The 15,497-nt window shown below is 48.6% G+C and overlaps 6 protein-coding genes across 6 annotated transcripts; 4 read left to right on the top strand and 2 right to left on the bottom strand.

The window, feature by feature from the left end:
• Positions 1-492: 492 nt before the first annotated feature.
• On the top strand, positions 493-2,795 carry V8C40DRAFT_281524 (ankyrin repeat domain-containing protein; the record flags this gene model as incomplete). The annotated part of the gene is made up of 4 exons (XM_083221627.1): positions 493-557; positions 633-926; positions 979-2,268; positions 2,327-2,795. The coding sequence occupies 4 exons, from the start codon at positions 493-495 to the stop codon at positions 2,793-2,795; spliced, it is 2,118 nt and encodes a 705-aa protein (XP_083070237.1).
• A 448-nt stretch (positions 2,796-3,243) lies between these two features.
• Positions 3,244-4,340, top strand: V8C40DRAFT_252670 (uncharacterized protein). The gene has a single exon (XM_083217446.1). The coding sequence runs from the start codon at positions 3,316-3,318 to the stop codon at positions 4,237-4,239; it is 924 nt and encodes a 307-aa protein (XP_083070236.1). The 5' UTR covers positions 3,244-3,315; the 3' UTR covers positions 4,240-4,340.
• A 32-nt stretch (positions 4,341-4,372) lies between these two features.
• V8C40DRAFT_281521 (major facilitator superfamily domain-containing protein) lies at positions 4,373-6,026 on the bottom strand (the record flags this gene model as incomplete). The annotated part of the gene is made up of 4 exons (XM_083221626.1): positions 5,926-6,026; positions 5,580-5,816; positions 5,351-5,443; positions 4,373-5,292 (listed from the first exon to the last, which is right to left on the bottom strand). The coding sequence occupies exons 1-4, from the start codon at positions 5,936-5,938 to the stop codon at positions 4,373-4,375; spliced, it is 1,263 nt and encodes a 420-aa protein (XP_083070235.1). The 5' UTR covers positions 5,939-6,026.
• Positions 6,027-7,246: 1,220 nt separating this feature from the next.
• On the top strand, positions 7,247-9,520 carry V8C40DRAFT_252668 (dihydroxy-acid/6-phosphogluconate dehydratase). The gene is made up of 3 exons (XM_083217445.1): positions 7,247-7,800; positions 7,864-8,075; positions 8,127-9,520. Exons 1-3 carry the CDS (start codon positions 7,353-7,355, stop codon positions 9,327-9,329), a joined length of 1,863 nt encoding a protein of 620 aa, XP_083070234.1. The 5' UTR covers positions 7,247-7,352; the 3' UTR covers positions 9,330-9,520.
• V8C40DRAFT_268767 (uncharacterized protein) lies at positions 9,506-10,917 on the bottom strand (the record flags this gene model as incomplete). Its single annotated transcript, XM_083219992.1, has 2 exons — positions 9,506-10,338; positions 10,428-10,917. 2 exons carry the CDS (start codon positions 10,915-10,917, stop codon positions 9,506-9,508), a joined length of 1,323 nt encoding a protein of 440 aa, XP_083070233.1.
• A 1,821-nt stretch (positions 10,918-12,738) lies between these two features.
• Positions 12,739-14,946, top strand: V8C40DRAFT_268766 (hybrid sensor histidine kinase/response regulator; the record flags this gene model as incomplete). Its single annotated transcript, XM_083219991.1, has 1 exon — positions 12,739-14,946. The coding sequence occupies one exon, from the start codon at positions 12,739-12,741 to the stop codon at positions 14,944-14,946; it is 2,208 nt and encodes a 735-aa protein (XP_083070232.1).
• Positions 14,947-15,497: the final 551 nt, after the last annotated feature.

Raw genomic sequence — 15,497 nt, 5'->3', positions numbered from 1 at the left:
CCTATGAATGACATAAGTTAATAACCAGGAGATATTTCCATCAGGCTCGACAGGCCACTTGTCTGCCACTTGCCACGCACTGTGCGTGGTTCGCGCCAGCTGCTATCTTCTTTCGTTTCTCCAGCTTATCACATCTGCTTCACCTGCTAGCCACCTGCTCGCTATCTTCAATTTCACTTTTCATGATAGCGACGAAACTTAATTCGTGAATCAGATAACATCTGTGGCTGTTACCTGTGCAACTAGGATTGAGTTGGGCAGCCTAGCATTTCGTCTGTTCTTAAGGTTTGTGGCTTAGTGAATAACAAACAAACATCGTTCGATCAACACCCTCTTCTTGTTTTTCTCTTCTTTCACATAGACAAACCAGATCATCACCACAAAAAAACACCTTCGATTCCAATTATCACTATATCAAAACATCATCGGGTCCGATTATTACTACATCGAAACACAAAGAAGTTTCTTTGTGGCTCGTCGATATCTCTCATCATGGCTCATTTCAAGAAGAATCGAGCTCGCCAACCACGACCACAGTCTCCAAAGTCGATGACAGTGTCAAAGAGAAGGAGAGCGCCAAAGCCAACGAAAGTGTCAAAGCCGGCGGCAGTGTCAGAGCCAACGGCAGCTAGCGGTTTGTGTAGCCTCCCGCCCGAACTCTTCAACCGAATTCTCGACCTGGTCACGAGCGGAAGTGATTTGAACTCCTTGTCCCGGTGCAGTCACGGTCTTTATTGGGCAGTCTCAGATTTTCTCTATACCAAAACCCTCGGGAAGGAGATGCCACATAAAGGAGCGTGCGATGATGAGTGCGGTGATGAGTGCGATGATGCTCTTGCATCGGTCTTCGTCCATGCCGTCAGGCATGATTCAGGGAACTTGATACAGTGGCTAATATTTAGAGAACATGGCCCACGGTTAAGAGGGTAAGTGCACCTTTGACTCAATTCATTCGAAGCTTGGGGCTAATGATCATAGAATATTCCCTTGGACGAAGGGCTTTACTCGGGACGGCTTCACTTATCTGCATTACGCGCTGCTTCAAGATGCCCCAAAGGTCGCGATTCAGCTTCTCAAGCATGGGGCTGAGCTCAACGAAAATGAAGCGCTATACCCCGATCTTCAACATCTCTACCTCGCCCTTCCCCAACTTCTTAGTAACAGGATTGGGTCTTTTGATGGTCCCCTTCGCATCGCGTGCAGTTATGCCCTCCCGAGAATAGCTGAATATCTCCTGATACGAGGTGCCGATCCCAATGCCCACAGTGGTTTTGGGTTCGCAGCAATTCACATAGCGGTACGGCATAAGCTTCCCTGGAGTCAGTTCGAGCTCTTCTCTCTGTTGAATCAAATTGCAGATAAGTCCTGCGAGAGTGTTGATAAAGGAAATGACTCCGAGGAGAATCAGAAAGGAGAGAAAGATCTCAACAATTTTGGAGGGGAAACAAAGTCCCAGAGGATGAAAGCACAATTTGTATCCACAGAGGTCAAAGATAAGGAATTTTCAACTTGGGGGGAACCGGAGGATACTCAAGAGAAAGACTTCAAGACTATTCAATGGGAAGCCAAAGTGCTTCAAACCGTCGAAGCGCTACTACGCTTTGGTGCTGACTGCAACCTGCTTGCACTGGATTCCTGCCATCACCAATGCGGTCCCAAGTGTTGGAAGTCGTTTTCCTGTGCTCCAATTGATCGACGAGTTCTGCATTTTGCAGCTGCTAGTGGATACGCTTCAGTCGTATCAGCCTTGGTCGAGAGAAAGGCACGTGTATTCCAGGCAGATGGACAGGGCAATCTCCCCATTGTTCATGCCATGGCTCAAGATCACGATGAAATTATGGCTTTTCTGTTGAAGAAAATGAAACAATTTACGAGATTGAGATCGCACCGCGGTAATCTCATAGTTTGCGAGACTACGGGAAGCACGGTTCTTCACATGGCTTGCCGATTTGGACATCATACTGTGGTTAGGGATCTCATAAAAAGGGGTGCCGACGTGAACGGAGTGGATTTACGAGGCCGAACGCCCTTACACGAAGCTGTTGGACAATCCGCCCCAGATTTGGAGGAGCGTCTTGTCGAGACGCTCTATTTACTTTCGGAAAACAACGCTAATCAAGAAATCATCGATTACGACGGTAGGAGGGCGGGGGATTTGGGAGCAAAGCATAGACTTGGGGGGGTTCGGGCGCTGTTTGAGTATGCTACTATGGCTAGATACGACTGGCAGCGCCTTACCGAACCTCGGATGCACGGACAGGCAAATAAGTAAGTGTTGACGGTTCATCCACCTGATCATTGAGATGGGGCTAACAAGAGTTCCTAGTGCGAATAACGTGCCACCTCCGGACCCCAGCTGGTTTGTAAATGAGGAACCAGACATTCCCCCGCCGATTCGCCATGATCTGGCACCAAAGAAGGCTCCTATTTGGGTCAAGAAGGAGAGTTTCCCAACATTGAAAGGTCCTGGAGCACCGCGTAAGGTATCCAACCCTCCTCTAAACAGGAAGAATTCGGTAACTGGTCCGCGAGTGGTCGACCCTCCTCCAAACAGGAAGAATTCGGTGGCTAGTCTGCGAATTGTCGACCCTCCTCCAAACAAGAAGCATTCGGTAGCTAGGCCGCGAGTAGCTAGGCCGCGAATGGCTCTTAAACTGTTAGACACAGTAGAGCCGGTGAAACCGACAGAGATGGCAGAGGTCGAAAAGCCAACAGGCACCGAAAAGCCAACAGGCAATGAGAAAAGGGGTAAAAAGGGAGGACGCAAGAAATGGAATCGTGTATCACTCAAATAATGGCACTGTTTGGATAGTTTTTGTTTCTATTTTGTTTCTGTTTCTTTTCTATTTTGTGGTTTATTTCTTTTCCTCTTCTTTTCTACCTCATCTGTTCACTTCTTTCTGGCATTCTGCCCTATTATACGCAAGAATTTGCGTCCATGGTTTATAACGAAAAGTCTATGTCTATATTTTACGCTCTGGGCCATATTGCCTCGGCATTTTGTTTTCTCTTTCACTTTCTTCTATGTTTAGTATTATTTTATATTAGAGGGCGAAATGGGTATCGCGAAAATACATAAATATAACTACTAGGTACTTATAATAAGCAACATTGGAACCATAGAATCGTAACTGTGGTTGAAGGCGAGGTGGGTAACTCCACCTCAGGTCTAGTTAACAAATCAGGAGATTCCAACCCCACCAATTCTAATCGCGACGCGCTCTAGCTGGATATCACTGTTCTCTTTCCAACTGGCAGGAATTGGGGATTTAATCTTTACCGCCACAATAATCAGCCGTATCTTTGACTACGACAATGGCCCCTGGCCAAAAATTGCCGGCATGGTATTACCGCTTGGTCGCCCTCACCATCAAGGAGGACCGTGATGTAGAAGCCGACGACTTCGATGAAGACATCTCCGACATTGATAGGACACCAGATCCCTCGGAAGTGGATTGCGATTGCGAGCCGGGCGAAGACTGCGAATGTGACTATCCAGCTTCGCATAGCTCGGAGAGATCATACAATGGATCGGATGCTGATTACTTCTACGAACTCAAAGATGAACGCGAAGAGCGGAAGCAGGAGTTGCGGGAAATGAAGATGCAGGAAAGAGAGGAAAAAGAACGTGTGCGCAAAGCCGAGGGCGTCAAGGAAGAGGAAGTCCAGGCAGCTTATAAGTCTGTGCAACAAGCCGAGAGCAAAGGACAACCCCTACCTCCCCTCAACTCCATCGCTAGCAAATTTTTCCGCTTATATTCTGTTGACCACGTTGATCATCGCTACGATTCCTTCTATCCATCTAAATATGTCGAATTCTATTACTTCGAAGAAGGCACCTGTAAGGCTAAACAACCGCCTTCCAGGCAAACGAAAATTCAGGGTCATTTGTACTTGAATGTCGAATCTGGTTGCGATTTCGACTTATTCTCTCCTCCGAAGCAAGCAGGTCTCAAGAAATATAGCTTGAAGGATATCACCGGAAAATTTGCCCCCACATTTCAGTTTATTAGCAACGATCACTTAATAGTGACTGTCCCTCGAGATATAGTCTTCCAGGATGTTCCTGGACACCCGAAAGACCTTGCACCAGAAACGTTCACATTTTACGGCATTCGTCACGATTACAAAGAGGAGAAACGTCAAAGGGAAGAGAAAAGAAAACGCAAGCGCTCGCCATCGCCTGGTGATACTTGGTTTGAGAGAAGCCATCCGATGGGAGCATGGAACAGTTGGTAATAAATTAAATTAATTCTCTGTTTAATCAAATTTTTTTTATATAAAAAGGTTAAAATGGTAGAGGTATAGGATTATATGAGGATATTTTTATATCCTAGGTGCTCACTCCGGTTCTTACCTTGTGATTAATTTATTAGAAGATGACATTGAGTCCCCAGCCAGCAGCCACGCCACGGGCAAGATAAAGCGTAGCAACGGTGGCGGCGTAGAAAACGCCTGCGAAAATAATGACTCCATTGTAGGAGCCGCCATCTGTTTTCAAGATGGCTCCCGCGATGGGAAGGCCAATGAGCACACCAAAGCTTGCGATGAAAAAAGCCGTGCCAGTCCGCTTGCCTATGTCTTCAATATTGCAGACTCGGCTAATGCAAACCGGCGTGATGCTAATCGCGGCACCAGACCAGAAACCATACAGCACGGTAAAAGAGTATATGGCAGCCTCATTGGTGCCGGCGGTGTACCAAAGCGCGAATATCAGGGCCGCACATGTGGTGGAACAGATGGCAAGTACATTAAAGGCACCGAAGCGATCGGCAGCGTAACCTGGCAAAGCACGGCCGGGAATTGCACCGACGTTGACGAGAGCGTTGAGGAGGTACGCTCGTTGAGTGGGCATACCGGCGTGGATGGCGTAAGAAGAGATATACGTGTAGGGGATGAAGACGGCGAATTCGACAAGGAAGACGGCGAGGGTGGTGAGAGCATATTTGGGATCGCGAAGGGCTTTGAAGTCGATGGAGCTGCCGATACGAGTGCTGGTGTTCTTGTTGTGCGGGAGTCGCTTCTTCATCAGGCAGACGGAGATGCAGCCCATGACAAGGCAGATGAAGGCGATGATGCGGGTGGCCCAGGCGAAGCCGATCTGTGGGGTGAGGTAGAGGATGATGAGAGGGAACACGATGCCTCCAAGACCACCGGCGGTGCAAGCAATTCCTGTGGCCAGAGCACGGCGCTTGTCGAAGTAGTGGCCGATGATGGCGATGGCGGGATTGAAGAGCAGTGAGGCTGAGGCGCCGCCGAGGAGGCCGAAGCAGAGGAAGAATTGGTAGAATTCTGAGATTGATAGTCAGTATGATGTGGATGATGAGGAGAAAAGGGAGAATATACTGACCTTTGCATAGCCCGATCAGCATCATGGAAATGACAATGCCGATATTCCCTGGAATTACCAGATACTTGACATCATATGCGTCAAAGATTGGACCTAAAGAGACAACTGTTAGCACTACACCCATTTCAACTTACCTCACTCGCCAAGGCTCTTCTGTCTTCTGTATTGCTTCATAAGAAACTGACATTCAAGTGTGCCAACCGCGAAGGAAACGAAGGATGCTACATACCAACTTGTGCTCCGCAAAAGTAGAGAAAAAAGGCATAGCTGCTCAGAATCCAACCAATTGTCGATTCTGGCAGATTTCGCAGCTCATTCTCTGATAATCTGGCCTGCAATACTGCCATTGTGTTGAGAAGCCCCATGGAGGGGATCATGCAGGCCCAAGAGCCGAGGACGACGAGCCATGCTTGGAGACCGCCATCGGGGTATGTAGTTATTGAAAGGTCGTCAATCGTTAGTGCCGCTATATATACAAACTATTAGTATATGATGAAAGAATAAACAGATCATAGAGTGCAGAGCATGAAATCCGGGGGAATACTGTGGAGTCATGCACGGGGAGAGAGACGAACCGGCCGCTGTCATTTTTGGGGGTATCTAAGCACGAGAGATGCTGCAAATCTACAAGGCACAAAAGAAAACAAATTAACAATGAAATCACAGACGATTAATGAGGTTCCCAGTTTTTAGAAAACGGGTACGGGGGAGCTTTTATTAACATCTTTCGGACTAAGAAAAAAAATTATGGATTAGACTATCGGTGCCGAGAGCAGGCGAGACACGCCATTCTAGGAAGTGGATTCTTGGTGTTAGTGAGTTGCACGCCCTCCAAGATGCATAGCATAGAGGTTTGTAATGCAAAGTCGTGGTTATTCATTAGTTTCCAGTATGTGGAATCACTTCAATGTGGAATTATTTGCAAGATACACTTGGGATTGATATATACCAGTCCTTGAAGAAATATCCGATGGGTATCGGAAGGAAGAACAAGAAGCGTCGTTCATCGGGGTGATAGTAATAGCAACATAGCCATTACGCTAGATTGGGTAGGCCGGCGGCGGCATGGGGTAAGCAGCTTTTTTTTTTTTTTTTTTTTGCTCTTCTCCTTGTTGCCTTGGTTTGGACCCATCACGGAAAGCGCCGGACTCAGAACTTGTGACTAACAGAAATATCGACGGGAGCCACAGCAAGATTCTTACTTGATTTGGATGTTTTATTCCATGGTCGTCTTCGATGGTATTATTGTGAGTAATTAGTACATGGTTATTTGCTGTATCTCCGAAAGTGGGCTTTGTCTTGATCTTGGCCGATCTGTGATGCAGCCAACCAACCAATCGGTAAGCTAGAACATTAGGCTGTTGGCGGGAACTTGGATGTTGCTACATTAAATAATAGAAGGCGAAATAGACATCATCAAACAGACACAATTCTCACAAGCAACTATAGAAGCGTAACTGCGACTGGCTTTGCGTACTCTATGTGTTTTGTGTTGAGCAAGTACGGCAAGTAGACAGAACCTCAAATGGCCCATTGTTCGCGGAACTGTTATTTCTACAGTTTATTTCTGTTGCGTATTTGAATGCCAATCGAGCTGAAACTGTAGACTTCATTTACGCTTTGAGCAAACAAGCAGTTGGTTTGGCTTATACCCGGTGATAGATGCGAGGTACCGGTTACATGTACTGAGGTAGCAGACATTCCCCCGCACCACTGTGGAAGTTGGTAGTAATTACATCAGATATCATGAGGAGTATGCTTCTAAATCGGAAATTTGGTTCAGATGAACTATGTAAAATTGTCGTGGATGCTGCCGACGGCCATGGCTCAAAGACTGGATTGAACTCGGATACATATCCGCCAGAAACAACCCCTCCACAATTAGAGCTGATCCCCGCCAACGGCGATTTGGTTCGAGATCACGCAATCGCCAACGTAGAAACATCAAAATTGTCCATATCAGCAACTTCATCAAGAGGCTCCGGGCCGCAAACGTGGAAATATGGCGAACCAAAAAGATACCGAAAATGAAGGCCAAAGCAGTGGCGCTCCAGATCCAATGGCCGACTATGACCTCTCTCGGTCCATCCAACCCGCAGTCGGCATGAGGCAAGGCTTGTCAAACTATGGCGACCCTCACTTCTCCCTATTTCTCCGCAAAGTCTTTATCAAAGCGCTAGGATACAGCGAAGATGCGCTCTCAAGACCAATCATTGGCATAATCAACACTTACTCTGGCTTCAATCCTTGTCATGGCAATGTCCCGCAGCTCATCGAGGCTGCAAAGAGGGGTGTCCAGCTTAATGGTGGGCTAGCCATTGAGTTTCCGACTATCAGTGTCCATGAGTCCTTTTCTTCACCTACGAGCATGTTCTTGCGCAATCTTATGAGCATGGATACCGAAGAGATGATTAAGGCGCAGCCAGTGGATGCATGTATTGTTATTGGTGGTGGGTTCTAGCTTTGTCCTCGCCAGATTCTTCTCAGTGCTTATTAACCTGACATGAATTCAGGATGTGACAAGACAGTTCCGGCCCAGCTCATGGGAGGCATATCCGCCAACAAGCCCATATTGCCTCTGATAACGGGGCCAATGATGCCGGGAAGCTTTCGAGGTGGCCGCATCGGTGCTTGCACGGACTGTCGCAATAACTGGGCTGCTTTTCGTGCAAACGAGATTGATATCGAGGATATTTCAGCTCTGAATGAGGAACTTGCTCCAACGGTAAGATTTATTTCTCCGTGACAAATTCTTCAACTTACAATTATTACTTAGGCTGGAACTTGCGGCGTCATGGGTACCGCGAGTACCATTGCCTGCCTTACAGCTGCTCTTGGACTTATACCGCTCCGAGGAGGCGCAACTGCTCCCGCGGTCTCGAGCGCTCGGCTAAGAATAGCTGAGCAGACCGGCGCAAATGCCATTGGAGCAGCCAAATACAAGCGCACACCTCAGTCGATTCTCTCTGAAGCGTCGTTCCACAACGCCATTACTGTTTTGCAAGCAATTGGAGGCTCAACCAATGGTATAGTGCATCTACTCGCCATTGCAAATCGTCATCCTGATGTTTACGGCAAAATCACTTTGAGGACAGTAGATGAGATAGGACGGAAGACGCCGTTGATTGTTGACCTAAAGCCTAGTGGTGACAATTACATGACGGATTTACACAACGCTGGCGGCATTCCTGCTCTTTTCAATACTTTGCGGCCTCTCTTGAAGTTAGATGCCCTGACATTAACAGGAGAAACGCTTGGCGAAGCTCTGGATGCTGAGAAGTTTCGCCCGTTTCCGTTTTCCACTCAGATTATTCGGCCATTGGACAATCCCTTGTATCCATCGTCAAGCCTGGTGGTACTGTATGGCAATCTTGCTCCCGATGGCGCCGTTATCAAAGCTAGTGCTAGCAAGTATCGCCATCTACTCAATCACCGAGGGCGGGCCGTGGTGTTTGCTGGCCCTGAGGATCTTGCTAAGCGTATCGACGACCCGGATCTCGATGTTGATGAAAACTGCGTTTTGATCTTACAGGGTATAGGACCCATTGGCTTCACAAGTCCAGGTATGCCGGAAGCAGGCCTTATACCCATCCCACGCAAGCTCGCCGCTCGCGGAGTCAAGGATATGCTGCGGTTATCGGACGGGCGCATGTCTGGCACGGCGGGAGGAAGCATTGTGTTGCATATCTCGCCTGAAGCTGCTTTGCCAGAGAGTGTCCTCGCCATTGTGAGAGATGGCGACATTATATACTGTGATGTTGAAAGCAGAACACTTCAAGTAGAGATGGATGAAGATGAGATTGCCAGAAGAATAGCGGATAGAAAAGCTAAGTTAGACGGAAGGCTGGAAGCTCAGGGCCCTGCAGAATCTAAGAGACGACCGGCTCGTGGATATAGAGGTCTGTATGAGAAGAGTGTGATGCAGGCCCAAGATGGTGTCGATTTTGATTTCTTGACTGCTAATGGAGCAGATCAATAAATTAATACACATATGTCACACGCTTTTGATAGGTCTTCTGGAAACCTCGATGTGTCAAGATTAGTTGGAGGCGTTAATTTTGGAGCTGCGATTAATTGTGCGTCCAAGAATGTCATTCATGGTTGTATGCTCTAGTAGACGTGAAGAGGCAGCTAAAACCGCTCATTGCTTCAGGATCAAACGGAAGCCCCTAATTCGCGCTCAAATTGATCAATAGCTTGTCTGATCGAGTCTTTCCAATCATAGGCCTGGAGTTTGCCTATCTTTTCCCTGAGATATATGCCGTAATTGTCAAAATCGGTTCCCATCTCCTCGTGGCGGCCCTGCGACATGATCCCTATGGTGCGGCTCTGGGCAACTATCCACTGTGTTCTTGGCCGTCGAATATCACTATATGCCTTGAAAGCCGCCTCGAGTAATTTCCGCCTGGTTGTAGAGCCTTCGGACGCACCTAAGCGCTCTGTAGCTGATTTTAGGAGTTCCGCTAGAATCAATGCCTCTTCGATACCCATACCGGCTCCTGATCCTATATGAGGCGTTGACGGATGAGCAGCATCTCCTGCGAGGACTGTACGCCCATAGGCATAGGACGAGAGTGGGTGGACATAGCTGTCAAAAAGAGCCCAGCGGTTGAGCTTATCCGGCAAGGCCTTTATCACGTCCTTCACAGAAGATCCAAAGTGGGAAAATGCCGCCTCAACATCTTCTTTGTTTCCCTCAGACACTAAGCTGTCCAAGCTGAGCGAGTCTTGTTCATCGTGCACATAAGCCACCACGTTAAGGAATGGGATGCCCCCTGGGCCGAGAATTGCGTACGTCACCATGGACGCGCCCTGACCTAAATACCAAACGGGGTCTTTAACAAGCTGGCCTAGGGCTGCTGTGGCTTTGTCCATGGTAATTAGGCCGCGGTAAGCACTCATATTAGAGTAATGGGCGAAGGATGATGGATTGTCGGAGCCTCCGACAATTTGTCGAACACGAGACTTGATACCATCGCATCCAATAACTAAAGACGGTGAAATAGATGGATCAGTATTTTGGCATAAGCTCATACGGCGATATTCATCTCGAACAATGGCGCGCTGATCGTCATACCTGCGTCGGCCTCAGCTGTAGTACCATCAGCAAACTGAAGGAGAAGCTTCTCATCATCTCCTCTCTCGACAATTGCCTCTATGCGCTTCCCTAGCTTGATACGCTCTTTGGGAATAAGCTGAAGCAACCCCTCTACCAATTTAGCACGGTGAGCCGCATGGAATTCGTACGGCGAGATCACTAGATCGTACAGCTGATCTGAGGGGCGAAGGCTTAGATCGTCCCTGGAGCCATTGACCAAGTTGATGTTGCTCATCGATTTTGAGACTTTGAGTAAATATTGCGTAGCTTCAGGGTGCAAAGCTGCCAAGGATTGGGCAATGGTGGAAGTGATTGTGATGCCAGCCCCCATCTCTGTCAATTCGGCTGATTGTTCGTATATGGTGAATGGAATGCCCCGATCCAAAAGGCCAATCGCGACGTGGACGCCCACAACGCCCGCGCCCACGATGGCTATATCAAAAGATGGACGATCTCCTTGGTCATCCATTGTTTTGAGAGAATTGAGTTGCGATATCGAAGTATACAGTAATGCTGAGGTAAATACATATATATAGAGAATGTTGGGAGGACGAGGGTGGTCATCTTATATATTAGATTGCATCTAGCCAGGGTGGCTTCCTTCCTTAGCGTCAGGGCCAACGCTGCATGAAGCAGCCCATTTATTCTATTAATTTGATTCGGTATATTCACCTTATTCCGATCCATGTGAGCAGCGGATACCCGAATCTGAGACACTACGCTTATAGCAGCAATTATAGAGCATCGCTGATCTCAGTTTTTAGGCTGCTTGTAAGCATCTAGGGGATCTACCAGCGCGTTACTAGGGTTTAAAGAGTAGCTCATCATGGTTATTCGGTGTAAATAAGAAAACTAGCAGCGATTTAGTGTCCAACAACCAGGGTTGGTATGTACTAGGGCTCACGGTGAGAGCAAAGAGCGTTACGTTGCTTAATGACCGATTTTCAGGTCGAAACTATAAGCATTTAGAAGATGCCAAGGATGCGTCTAAAATATCACAGGGATTGTCCAAATAGATTGACGCTCTCTTTGCCACGTGGGGAGATGACACTGGACAATGATTGACAGCTAACAATGTGGGATTCGCTCATATTTGATCGACATGGCTAGGTCTAGCCAAGACTTTGAAGGAGTGAATTGCGAAGCTGCCTACATGTACCTGGTCAGTACATGTAATCAATTTTCGGCGATTTATTTTCGAGAAGCTGAGCAATGACGGTGAGCTTATTCTTTGCCCCAACAACAGGATGCAAAGTGGGGATGAGAGACAGCCGTCAATGCCTGCGGGATTAATCCGGCCTTGACAATCGTGTGCAGAACATCCCAAGGATACATGTATCAATCAACCTAAAACGCCAGTTTATGAATGGAAATGGAGGATTTCAGTCTTTAAATTATTTATTGACTTTTCCGCCTGACGTCACTCGGTTCATAAACTCATAAACTCTTCAGACGGGAACATCGAGGCATACATTTTGGAGCAGTTGGGGGAATATATTGCCTCAGATTCAACCAACGACGAGGCTTTTTATTCGCTCAAGTCTAATAAGAAGTAAACGACTCTCACCACATTCCATTTTGCGAAATTATTATCTCTTCAATGTCGACAGTGATATTCGCTCTTCAATGTGCATGCACATGTAATTTTCAAATCTAAGTAGAGGTGCAGGGTAGGCGCATGTCCGTGTAAGTCGGATGGTGTGCCTCCGTCGAAAGCATTCACAGACAGTCCAATCCCAAACAACTCCATCCCCCTCCTCTCCTCGGAGCCCATCCCTCTTGCGCAGGTCAACCACGATGCCGAGTGTCCACTAAGCCACGTTTGCATAAATTGCTTTGGAGCCGACCGTTGAAGAAGAGTGGAGCAGGGGCCGGTACCACGAATGGTGATCTCCCGTGTAAGCAGGGCTTGCATACCGGAAGCCCCGTCTTGCTCGTTAAAGACAAAGAGAGTTTCAACGTGCAAACTCGCCCTGTCCGAGTTGTTGAAAAGCCTAACGCTGAAGCCACAAGCGGCCTGCTAGAGCGTTGGGATGGGGCCAATGGATCCGCCCTGATGGAGAGAAGATTTCCGATATACCGTGGTTAAGACAAGTTTGAATTTAGCAGAGGCTGTGCGGAGAAGATGTTCCGAAAAATCGTTACGTCATCGCAGAGTAGATAGGGGAGGGCCACGGAGATTATGCGATTTGATAGAAATAGAAATGGGTGGAAACTAACAAGGGCCAACTCTAGCATCAAATCTCATGCTGATGCTCAAGCCCGTACCATTACGCACTTGATGAACGAAATGGGCGTCCGCGATGACGGGCCAGTTGTCCAAAGCATGATTTCTCAAGGGCCTGGAACGTCCGGCCACGGCCGCAAAGACGCGGACATGGACGTGAACATGAGGACGAGCCCCAGCGTGGGCAGTCATAGTCTTAACCATCCCATGACAAACACAAGCACTACTACAGACGCAGACACAAGCAATGACACAGACTCTTCGGACTTGACGAGCGCCATCTGCGACCTGTCGCCCGTCCCCACGCTCGTCGTAGCGCCGAATTACCGCATCCAGCGGGTGTCCAAGGGTGTCGTCGATGCGTGGCATCGTGGCCGAGACGACTTCCTCGGCAAGGATCTCTTTGCCGCGCTGTACGGAGGCTCGCCGTTGGAGCGCTTCGATCGCATCCCACTGGCCCGCACCATCGAAGTCGCTGTTGCTGAACGCAAGTTTCGACTCTGCCATGCCGCATATACTACCCCAGACGGCGTCTCGTATTCAGCGCGCATCATCCCCATCTTTCGGAAGGACGAGATGCTGTCGCTGGTGCTGGAGTGGGACGAGATCGAGCCCAAGACGCCTGATATTCGCGGCGAGGTGATTCAGCACGCGCTGTCCGTCGATGAGGTCTTCCGGCTGCTGATCCAGGCCGTCAAGGATTATGCCATCTTCCTGCTTGACACGCGCGGCTATGTGGCCACCTGGAATACCGGCGCCGAGCTGCTCAAGGGCTTCAAGAAGGAGGACATCATCGGGCGGCACTTTTCGACTTTCTACGGCCAGGAAGACCTCACTGCTGGAAAGCCTGAAGCAGAGCTTGTCACATGCTTGCGCGAGGGCAGGGTGCAAGACGAGGGCTGGCGCTATCGCAAGGATGGGAGCCGGTTCTGGGCCAACGTTACCATCACAGCCATCTATAGGAACGGCGTGCATATTGGCTTCGGCAAGGTGACGCGCGACTTAACCGAGCGCAGAGAAGCTGAGCTGAGGCTCATTGCCGCATACGAAGAGAGCGCCAAGCTGAAGAACGACTTCCTGGCCAACATGAGCCACGAGATCAGAACCCCGATGCACGGCATGCTCTCGGCCTGTACTCTTCTCCTGGACATGAACTTAACGGAGGATCAACGCGATACGGCCAACATCATTTCTGAGTCGGGCCAAGTTCTACTGCAAGTCATCAACGGTATTCTCGACTACTCCAAACTTGCCTCGGGCAACTTCTCCGTCAACACAGACCTAGTTGGTGTCGCAAGTATCATCACATCTGTCGTGCGTAATGTGCAGATGACGCTGCTCCCGGGCGTCTACATCAAACTTGTCCTGGCGCCGGAACTGCCCAAATCCGCACAGGGTGATCCTCTTCGCTTCCGCCAGATTTTCCAGAACATCATCGACAATGCTGTTAAATTCACGGAGAAGGGTTTGGTACAGGTCGCCGCTTCGATCTCGGACCAGGATGCTACCTCTTATACAATTCTCACAGAGGTCACCGACAGCGGCATAGGCGTGGCCGACGAGGATGTTCAAAACCTCTTCAAACCATTCACCCAGCTCGAAAAACCCACTAAGAAAAGATATCAGGGAACAGGCCTTGGGCTGTCGATAGCCAAGTCTCTAGCTGAGTTGTTGGGTGGCCAGATGGGCTACAGGCCCAAGCCTGAACGTAACGGCAGCATTTTCTGGTTTACAGTCAAGCTGAAAAAGATTGCCAGTCTCGACTCACCTGATGCTCTGGGGTTTCAACAGAAACAACAGACGGAAAAGAATCAGCAGGAGGCAGAGAAGGAAAGAATGATAAGACGCCTCAAGGAGGTGGCGCCACACAAGCGAATTCTTGCAGCTGAGGATAACGCAGTAAACCAAAAGGTGCTGTCTCGCGTCTTAAACTCTCTTGGGTTTCGGAATACTACCATTGTTTCCAACGGAGCAGAGGCCGTCGAGACATTGGGCGCTTCACCCAACGCATATGACCTGGTTCTTATGGACATCAGCATGCCGGTTATGGATGGCTTTGAGGCGACTAAAAAAATCCGGACCTTGAAAAGGTATATCCCAATCATTGCCATGACGGCATATGCCCTTAGGGGAGACAGCGAAACCTGCTTAGAAAAGGGGATGGATGACTACATCTCCAAGCCAGTCAACATGAACAAGCTATTACAAAAACTTCTTATATGGTTAGACTCGCCCGAGTGGTCTAACACTGCGACAAACGGGCCATCTTAACAAGAGATACAAATCACGGAGTAAATGTGTTTTTTCTGTCTTTTTTTTTTCTAACTTTTTTTTTCGGACTCGCATTTCGTCGGTCAAGGCCTCTTTCACAGCATCCCTTTGTCATGTTCAAACCCCATTCGAGTGGCCATCTCTGCCATCGAAATTAAACTATACAGAATTAAACGAAGTCTTCTCACGAGGCACAAGTCTTCTGCCAGCATGGCCGGACTTAAAATGGCCATTCTAGGCTATTGCAGGATTCGCGCACTCGGCAGCAGGGCATTTGGCTCCCCTCAAATGGAGGCCGCCTTCTGTCTCAATCTCCATATGGAGGTAGCTGAGGCACGAAGAGGTGACTGAATCCAAATGCGGAGGCCTCGAGGTGGGATCTCAGATGCTCAAGTCTAAACCTATCGAGCCGATGGAAGAGTTATTTGCATCTGAATTCCACCCTTGGATCTGGTTGGTGAAACATTTGTTTTGCATCATGCTATGCTACAGATCTGTCCAGCAGTAGAGCTGGACGTACGGGACTCATTTAAGGGAAGATCAGCTCTTAC

The sequence above is a fragment of the Trichoderma camerunense genome (genome assembly GCF_050948025.1).
Source record: "Trichoderma camerunense strain CBS 138272 chromosome Unknown V8C40scaffold_16, whole genome shotgun sequence".
In the NCBI taxonomy this organism is placed as follows: domain Eukaryota; kingdom Fungi; phylum Ascomycota; class Sordariomycetes; order Hypocreales; family Hypocreaceae; genus Trichoderma; species Trichoderma camerunense.
The sequence above is the reverse complement of the archived record's forward strand: the minus strand, read 5'-3'. Positions and strand labels throughout refer to the sequence as shown.

Bases quoted from the DNA above. Each gene is read 5' to 3' on its own strand.
- V8C40DRAFT_252668 (XM_083217445.1), top strand. From the start codon at position 7,353: ATGGCGAACCAAAAAGATACCGAAAATGAAGGCCAAAGCAGTGGCGCT. The intron at 7,801-7,863 runs GTGGGTTCTAGC...ACATGAATTCAG, and splicing joins TGCATGTATTGTTATTGGTG to GATGTGACAAGACAGTTCCG. The intron at 8,076-8,126 runs GTAAGATTTATT...ATTATTACTTAG, and splicing joins ATGAGGAACTTGCTCCAACG to GCTGGAACTTGCGGCGTCAT.
- V8C40DRAFT_252670 (XM_083217446.1), top strand. From the start codon at position 3,316: ATGGCCCCTGGCCAAAAATTGCCGGCATGGTATTACCGCTTGGTCGCC.